General features: G+C 36.1%; 1 protein-coding gene across 1 annotated transcript; it reads left to right on the forward strand.

Moving 5' to 3' along the window:
* Positions 1-258: 258 nt before the first annotated feature.
* Positions 259-9,320, forward strand: LOC104268634 (pre-mRNA-splicing factor CWC22 homolog; the record flags this gene model as incomplete). Its single annotated transcript, XM_009877531.1, has 10 exons — positions 259-285; positions 3,128-3,195; positions 4,011-4,127; positions 4,221-4,478; positions 4,955-5,083; positions 7,180-7,348; positions 7,721-7,774; positions 8,709-8,844; positions 8,931-9,137; positions 9,258-9,320. Coding segments are annotated over exons 1-10 (1,228 nt in total), but the record flags the coding sequence as incomplete, so codon positions are not given.
* Between the last annotated feature and the right edge of the window lie 47 nt (positions 9,321-9,367).

Consider the following 9,367-nt stretch of genomic DNA (forward strand, 5'->3'; position numbering starts at 1 on the left):
GGCAGGTGCTGTGTGAGCCAGGAGGTCTGGTTGGCTGGGAGGGCTTGGACGAGGGGGCACTTTGTTTTATTTTAAGGAGTCGGGCAAACATAACTTTAAAGAACAACTTGAAAGCGCACTTTTCTGCACAGCCTGCAGTAGAAAGCTTTTGACTGTCCTCTTGTGTGTTACAGGTGAAATGGTTTTTGTATGCTGAACTCCCCCTTGGATCATCCAGTTGCTGCATGTTCAGGACTTCATAAAAATTAGGAAATCAAGATGAAGAGTAGGGTGACACAAGTGAATGTAAGCGTTCTCAGACCTAAATTGTGGGATTTGATAATTCCCTTGCTACTGGTGATTAATAAAATGTAAATGTAAAGCAAAGACCATCTGTAACTGATAGTAGCTGTTAATAACAGAAATACTGCCATGAAATCGGTGAATTACAGCTGTTTCTAGTGCTAGTTGTCCTAACAATGGAAGTTCTGAAGACTATAAGCATATAATAATAAAGTAGGTGGTGAAAAGTGACTGAATGGTGGCTCAACAGAGAACATAAGCCTGTGGAGGAATGGAGAAAAGAGGTGTTGAAAAGTTAGCAGTGATGACAAAATGAAAAGAGTGATGAGAACTAAGAGTTAATGTGGCAGCTGCATTTCTTACTGTGAAAGATGAAAGATTTCTTTTTTAAAAGCCATGTAATATGTTTCTGAATGAATGGGAGTGATTATTAGGAAGGCAAGAAAAAAATTACAGTAAAATTACTCTCCTGAAGTGATTATATAGGAATTCTGTGTTTGAAAAGAACACTAAATTTGGGACAGGTTAGCAGATCAATATTCTTCTGATATACTGTGTCGGCTTTATGGTATTTCTCTGCCTGTGTTTTGGAGTTTGGCCCTACGTAGACCTCTTTGCAGTTTTGGTTCCAGCTTTTCTGACTGAAGTGATTTTTAATACGGAGTTTGATAGATTCTCGTATCTTTCCAATCCGGTGGTTATGTTAGTGCTCCATCATCTGTCAAAATAGGCCAGTTAGCAGAGACTCACTGTCTGGACACTTTCAGTTAATCATTTTGATAAAACCATACAGTGGAGAAGACTGTGACTTGTGGCAGAAAGCCTGGTTGTGAAAAGCTGAGGGTGATAAGTCCTTCAGCCAACATCGCTGCTTTTGCAAGGAGACACAGTAACTGTCAAATACAAACATATCCATAATATTGCTTATTTCTGTGAGCAGTTGTCTTTTTGGGTCTGCTTGGGCAAAGGCAGATGATGTAGAACGCATAAGAATAGGTCATTCTCAGAAGACCCACTTCTTCCTATCTGCTAAATATTATTTAAATACAGTAACTGTTATGTGTTTTTCAAACCTTAGAATACAATCTTGTATTGTATTATTTTGGGGAAAAAAAAGGACTTTTTTTTAACCTTAAATTATTTCAGTGATCTATTGTATGATATAGTGCTGCAAATGGGTATTGAAAGGGAAGAAACCCTTAGTGATAATATGTGTATTTCTTATACTAGCTTTGCCATCAAAGATAAGGTTACTCTGGAATTAAATTATCAGATGGACATTACTTTTGTAGGGATGTATAATCTGAGTGAATGATGCAATGGATTTGTTTTGTACCATTGTTTTGATTCAGGCAAGGTAATGCTGGGAATAATTTTAACACTATTAGAAGCATACCCTAGTAAGGCAATGTTCTAGGATATATTGTAGTTGCTTCAAATTATAAATACGTATTTACATATATACACGCACTCCAGTTTGAGTGATAGCAAGTCAGACTCAATGATCTGTTGATAACAACACAAAGATAAGGAACATCATTCTGTTATTTCCTTAGGAATCCTCAGTTTACATTGATTTTACTTGCACAGCTCATTATAAACACCCCACTCGCCATTTAGTAAAGATCCTTTTCTTTCAAATTGAGTTTTTGAAAATTGTTGCATATAACTGTCCATCAGGGTCTGCTCCTGAAGGAGATGTCTTTGTGTTCTACTAACCAACAGTTTTAATTGGTTCTTTGATGGGGCAAAACTAGCGTGCGAGCAAGTTAATGTGTCGAATGCCCTTTCAACAAATGAGATCAGTATTTCTGCAAAAAATTCAGTCAAGGCACCTGAGTGAATCCTTGCGTTGAGTTTCTGTGTCACGGTGAAGTGTTAGCTGTTTCACAGCTCATCACTAGCTGGTAACATGAGACTGTGGTTCAGAAAAATCATAAGTACTCTGAGGGAAGAGGGGACCCGTACAATGAAAGTACAGAAGTTATAAAAGCTACTTCTTAGCTGGACCAAAGCAGTTTTGAAACATCTTGCTGAGGTGAATGTCTTTCTATGTGTTGTAGATGCTTCATGCTCTGATTTATGTGTATGACTCCGTACTTCTATATGTCATGGTTCAGCCCACAGAATTTGCTGTGAACTGTGAAAATTTAGATTTCAGAAAAATTTGAAATTAAGTTTACTTCCAGGATCTGTGAAGTGGAACAATGTTTATAATATGTGAAGCTATATGTATTTTCTCATGAGAAAACAAATTATGCTTAGTGAAAAGGAGGAAGGTATTAAGCAACAAAGGAGATTTTTAGGAGAGAGGAAAGACACTCTTCAGACAAGAAGTGGTAGAATTTTGATGGTGTGGCAGGTGATGCAACAAAGTGTTAAACAGTGTATGCAAGAAGGGAGCAGGACAGACAGACCAAAGGTCCATCTATTCTAGTGTCTACCAGTAATCACCAGCAAGTGCCTTGAAAAGTTTAGGAACAGGGCAACCATAAAAGTACTTGCCCTCGTGTTCTCCCAGTCTCTGCCTATTTGCAGCTTCCTGAGCCAGATAAATATTTTTGGTAACCCATGGGAATTTTTCGTCAGATTTCCCAGTCTCTTGAATCCATGTAAGCCTTTGACATCTGCAGCACACTGTAGCAGGGAGTCCAGCTGCTCAACCACTTGCTATTTAGAACCACCTCTCCTTGTCTGCCATAAGCTTGATTTGATGGCCCTTCCTTCTTGTAAAGGAGTGGGAAACTGAAGACGTTGCACACTTTGATCTCAAGACACATGTGCTCACAGTAATCAGTGTATAATGTTGACGCTTGTTTGGTTTTTTTTCTCTGTTTTCTTAAAGCATGGTTCCAGTTACGAAAGGAAGGAAAGCTACAGTTCACGCCAAAGAAGTTTGTCTCCAGAGGACAGGTAGAGTGACTGATTTTTGTACCCTACAATTCTGTATATATTCCTCATACAGTGAGGTAGGTAAGTTAAAAAAAATCAGATTCTGTTTCTTTTCATATATTGCCATAGCTGAGCACTGAAAAATAAGCATAGGTTTAATAAAATACTTGCATGTCAATATTGCCGTAATTAGATTTGTTATTAAAGCTAAATCTTTTTAAAAATCCTTAGCATTCACTGAAATTGTCACAGGACTTGGAAAATGCAAATTAGATGCTAGTTTCTTGCTAGGAGTTGCATATTGCTCATACCACAATTGTCACTTTAGAGCAAGATTATTTATGCCAGCAGGAGGTGGAGAAATACCATTTGAAGTGCAGTCTATCAGGGCATGAGATGAACTGTTACTAGTTAGCTTTTAATTTCATGTTTTAATTGGAATGAAACCTCTTGTACTAAACACAATATATTTTTTTTCTAGTAGCGTTTGTTCTGTTTCATGCTAAACAGGCAAAAGTAGGTGAAACGAATGTATGTATTCCAGTGAATTCATGATGCTGAATTTACTTTTGCTATTCGATGTTATTATCATTTAGTATTTAATTTTAAGTTCTAGGAGGATCTTCCTTTTACAGTGCTTCTTTGATTTTTGATTATTTTTTTCTGTCAACAAATTATTATAAAAGGAGCATCTTCTCCTTGTATGATGTGTGTATTGAAACTCAGGTAGCCCAAGTGGAACAGTTCTGTCGTGAAGCATTGTATTGCAGGCAGATGTCAACAGCATTGCTTCTCTAAGCCGATTGCTAAAAATTTTGTGTCTTGGCTATGAACAGGGATGTAGAGCGTGACAGGTCTCCATCTCCCAGAAAGAGAAGATACTCTGATGACAGCAGATATGATCAGGACTATTCAAGAAGGGATTACTATGATGACAGAACTTCAGAAGGAAGGTATCAAGGCCTTTCTTAGTCAATAACAAAATACTCATTTTAAAAAATAAAATGTGAAAACTTTTCATGGATGCTTGGGTGTTTGGATTCTAGAAGGATGGAAAGAGGGCGAGAGAGACACCATGAGAAATGGGAGGAGAGGGAATCCGATCGAAGGAAGCAGAGAAGATACTCATCACCTGATCGTAGGAGTCCAGAGAGGTCGAAAGCCCAAAGCTCACCTGGTCATGATGAGACCACTTCAAAGAAGAAGAAAGAAGAAGTGGATCCAATCCTTACCCGCACAGGTGGTGCATATATTCCACCTGCCAAGCTCAGGATGATGCAAGAGCAAATCACTGATAAAAATAGGTGAGTTCAAAGTAATGTATTAGAAACAAAACAGTAAAGGGTTTCAGTGAATGCTGGTGAATATGAGATATGCTTTAAGGACTGTGATCGTTCTTTCAAAGGTGTGTTTTTTATCAGAAGAAATGTAAGAGACTCAGATTATGACTGCACCTCCTGCTGCTGCAAAGTGTAAATGGAAAAGTGAGATAGAGAATGTAACTGGCGATTTTATTTTTTCGGGAGTATTGTAGAAAATTGAATATACTGGCTTATGCCATATCTGTGGAGAACCAAATTTTGGTATATCATGTTGGTTCAGTGATTTCCTAGTAGTTAAATGTATAATTATAAGCTAGTCTTCACAGTTATGCAGTGAATATTTTCTTATCTATTTTACTGATTATAACTTACACAAACATTTTCATATATATATATAAAAATTCACTCAGTGCTACCTTGAATTTATGCAATAATAACTTGTGATACCTTTGTAATAGCTTGGCCTATCAGAGGATGAGTTGGGAAGCCTTGAAGAAGTCGATCAATGGTCTTGTCAATAAAGTGAACGTTTCTAATATAGAAAATATCATTCATGAGCTCCTTCAGGAAAATATTGTTCGGGGAAGGTAAGCCTTAGTATTTTAAAATGATCCTTTTGATTTTTCTGCTAATAGGTGTACTGTTTATGTGTACATCCCTACGTGTGTTATGTGTAGTGTACGGAGGCTACATTGTCCTGTGCAGGGCTGGGGGTAAAGGGATTGTATGTTTGGAAGAATAAGAGTGCAACAGATGTGTTTCCTTTTCTAAAGGTTTTAGCTATGTGTTTTGCTTAAAGGACTTGCAGCTTACAGGTGACTCTGTCTACTTACTTTGTATTCCTTTATTTTTTTTCTGTGGGACAAATGATATTTGTAGCCAGTATCTAGCAAAACAATTTTTTACTGGAGTTATCTGACTGAATTGTTTATTGCTGTAATGTAGAGAAAAGATGATTATGCTATTTGAGCTCAGTATTAAGTTGTGATGACTGTGCAAATACTATATCTTGACTTTCCTTGCTTTAATTTTGATGTCAGCAGAGGTTAAATGTGTTCATCTAAAGAAATATGGGTAAATTCACTTTCATTTAAACAAACTTAAATTTCAAGGAGTGGCAACACTTTTTCTATCATAACTTAATCACTGTTATTTGAGGAGGCTGTAGCTAAGGAACGTGTTACTTTCATGTATGTCATATCTGAAGGCAAGGTCAGAATCCTGCAGTTAGTGTAAAAATAACAGGAGACAATTAAGTAAGGTCCAGAGTGAGCAGGTAGTTCCCAAATGTGATTTCTATTAATGAAGTCTCAAGCAGTCTGCTGTAGAACTGCTTTTTTTACGTATTTCATGTCCCCAAAATTTAATTTTCATACTAGCAATGATACTTTAGCTTAAAAATTATCTTACTGAGTATTTTTGAAATACGCTTATCTGTGGAAGATTTTGTATGTGACCTGTAAGCTTGTGCATTTTGAAATAATGTAGGCAGAAAATGGCACTGTTTCCCTTCTTACCATTAGCTTTGACTTATATGCACCTTTGTGCAAACCTGAAAAAGTAATCACGTGAATTTTTACCTTGGTGTAAAGCCTGAGTTTTTCTAAGTAGAGGGTAAATAAGATCAGTTTGCAAATGGGAAGTAACTAGTTTCAAAATGAAATGCTGGTTCTGTGCGGTAGTATGAAGTGAGTTCCATTACATTTGCCTACTCCAAAATAAGTAGGGATAAGGCCCTTATGCAGTTTGTATTTAGTACCACACAGGAGGTTTTTTAGTAGATTCCAAAGGACTGCAGAGAACAGAGATGGATACCAGTGTGCACTTTGCAGATTCATGTTTGTTTGGCTTCTTTTTTCCTCTCACCCATTTGTGTCGTGGAGTAATATAGCAAAAGTCAAATTCTATGTGGTAAAGCAAAAACGGGAGGGGAGGAAAAAAAGTCTCTGATTCTTTTCAGAGTTTAGTCTTGTAAGAGAGACCATTAGTATAATAAAAGAGCTATTATCTCATGAGCAAAAATGAATGGAATCTTTTATAATCAGTTCTCAGTTCCAAAATATAGTTCTTGTGTTGAAAATACAGAATTTCATTAGAGAAAAGCATTTAAAAGCATTAGTTTGCCCTTTCTGGTTTTACTGAACATTCAATTTTATTACTTATAGGTAGATCTTTATTATTAGGGACCTTTCATGGAAATACAATTTTATTTTGCTTGTTTAAGTTATCATTACATTGGAACACAATCCTGTGCTTTTAATAAGTAGTCAGAGAGCAGATGTTCTTTGTCACAAAAAGGGATTTTGTTTTTTCAACTGAGGAAAAGAAACAGCACGATCATCCCTACTTCAAAGCTAAGAAGAGACCGTGTTACGGTTAAAAAAGGAGTAGTTGCAGGACACAAGATGAAGACTAGTTACGTGCTTATTTTCAAATGTAGTTCTAATAGGAACAATATTTAATGAAACATAAGATATCAGTTTATGAATTTCTTGGCTCAGACACATTTTGTCAGCGCATTTTGCAAAACTCCCATTTGTGGCACAATAAACAAGTTTGGAAATGACCATCTGGTATCTTCTAGCTATTCCGACTGTACCATACTATTTTATGTGATAGGTACTGAATAAAAAAGTGAAATGTTTTAATACCAAAAAAATCTTAAACTTACGTATTTTTGCAGGGGATTGCTGTCTAGATCCATTTTGCAAGCTCAGAGTGCCTCTCCAATTTTTACCCATGTTTATGCAGCTCTTGTGGCAATTATCAATTCCAAGTTTCCAAATATTGGGGAATTGATTCTCAAGAGGTTGATACTAAATTTTCGTAAAGGATATCGCAGAAATGATAAGGTATGTAAAACATGAAAAAGCCACGTATTGAAACGTAGTTCTGCTGTGTTAACCTTGTGAGGTGTGTTCAGATTGCAGACGTTAAAGGAACACAGACAAGATGTGGGACAGGACCTATCATTAGTACGTTAAGTATAGTGATATTAAAGTGTCGTGAAAATTTGACAGCTTGCTCTGGGTTAGTACTGTGTTTTTGATTTTGGTTTGGTTTTTTGCAAATGTACAGTCCTAATGGTGGACAACTATTAATATCCCAAAAACTTTCCTGAATTGTTTGTGAGATGCACAAATCTATAGTATGTTGTGAATTACAAACTTATTTTTTCTTCCCTATATGCTGTGTTAACATTTCCTGGTGTATTTCCTTTGCAGCAACTCTGTTTAACATCTTCAAAATTTGTTGCACATTTGGTGAATCAGAATGTGGTATGTTACTCCTTGTTTCTACTCAATCCAAACCCTCTATGGCTATTTCATCTAAAATAGCAGTAGCCTAAGTGAAGATGCTCTCCCTATTCTAAAGATTACTGAAAATCTGAGTTGAGGTTTCCTTTTAATGCCTGCTTTAAGTTGTTTGGATAGAAAAGAAATTGGTAGTTGCCTATGCAGTTATGATCACCTACCATTGCAGTTATAATCACCTACTGTTGCGCTTATGCTCCAGAGCTTTCCTAGACTTCATAAATACATTTCGTCTAGTATTCAGACCAATCTTGATGCAAAGCAAGTGTTGTCTGAGGCTCTGTCCCACAGATCTTGACAGTGTCACAAAAAAATTAGACTTGATTGCATCTAAATCAAATTTGTGTCCAGCTCTATGCCACTACTTAATGTGTTAGAAATCAGGATACTCCAATTTAAATAATGGCAAGAAGCAGAGTTTCAGGAATGCAGCGGGAAGGTACAGCATTTTGGTAAATGGGAGACTAATCAGAGATGTGCCCTTTGCTTATATGCCTGATCCTCAGAAACCTCGTTTAATTATAGAAACAGTGTATTTACATACAACTAGTTTCTGTAACCTAAGTGGTGGTTTATTTGCTTCTTGGAAATGTATTCTGGGTTTTTTGTTGTTTTTAAAGACAGCGTTTTTCATTACTCACTTGTTAATAGCATAGTTGTGCTCAGTACAAAGTTAGCATTAATACAAGTGGTAAAATTGTATTTAAATTTTGAGTTCCTCTTAAATTAGCTTTGTCGCAATACTATTGCCTTGTGTGTGTAATTAAAGAGATATGTTGGGCTGCTCTGTCAAGTAATCACTGTATTAATGATGTAACAATAGTACATTGTTACATTAATAAAAAAATAATAATGTACAATGGTACATTTTAACTCTTTACTGATATTCTTTCCATAGGCTCATGAGGTTTTATGTTTGGAAATGCTCACTTTGCTCCTTGAAAGGCCTACTGATGACAGTATTGAAGTAGCAATTGGATTTATTAAAGAGAGTGGGCTCAAGTTAACAGAAATTTCTCCTAGAGGTATTAATGGTGAGTATAATTAGCTGGAACATTTCTCTTTTTGGTATTAATAAATCTTCCTCATATCTATGTTTGTTTGTGTCTTTTTTTCAAAGCAATCTTTGACCGTCTTCGACACATTCTGCACGAATCTAAAATTGATATGCGTGTTCAGTATATGATAGAAGTCATGTTTGCTGTACGGAAGGATGGCTTCAAGGATCATCCAGTCATTCCAAATGGATTAGATCTGGTGGAAGAGGAGGATCAGTTTACTCATATGTTGCCACTGGAAGGTGACTACAACCCAGAGGATATTCTTAGTAAGTTAGGAACAGAAGCTGATTTTTATGACGGCATTCCCCATGAAAACAATTTTAAATTAAATATTCATTGTCTTATTCGTTTTATGTTTTAAATAAAGATTCCTTTTTATTTTAAAGATGTTTTTAAGATGGATCCAAACTTTATGGAAAATGAAGAGAAATACAAAATGCTGAAGAAAGGTAAGGATACGTGTGTACACATGTTTTATATATAATAATTATATATA

This window comes from Apaloderma vittatum, unplaced genomic scaffold (assembly GCF_000703405.1).
Source record: "Apaloderma vittatum isolate BGI_N311 unplaced genomic scaffold, ASM70340v1 C12343484, whole genome shotgun sequence".
Taxonomy (NCBI): domain Eukaryota; kingdom Metazoa; phylum Chordata; class Aves; order Trogoniformes; family Trogonidae; genus Apaloderma; species Apaloderma vittatum.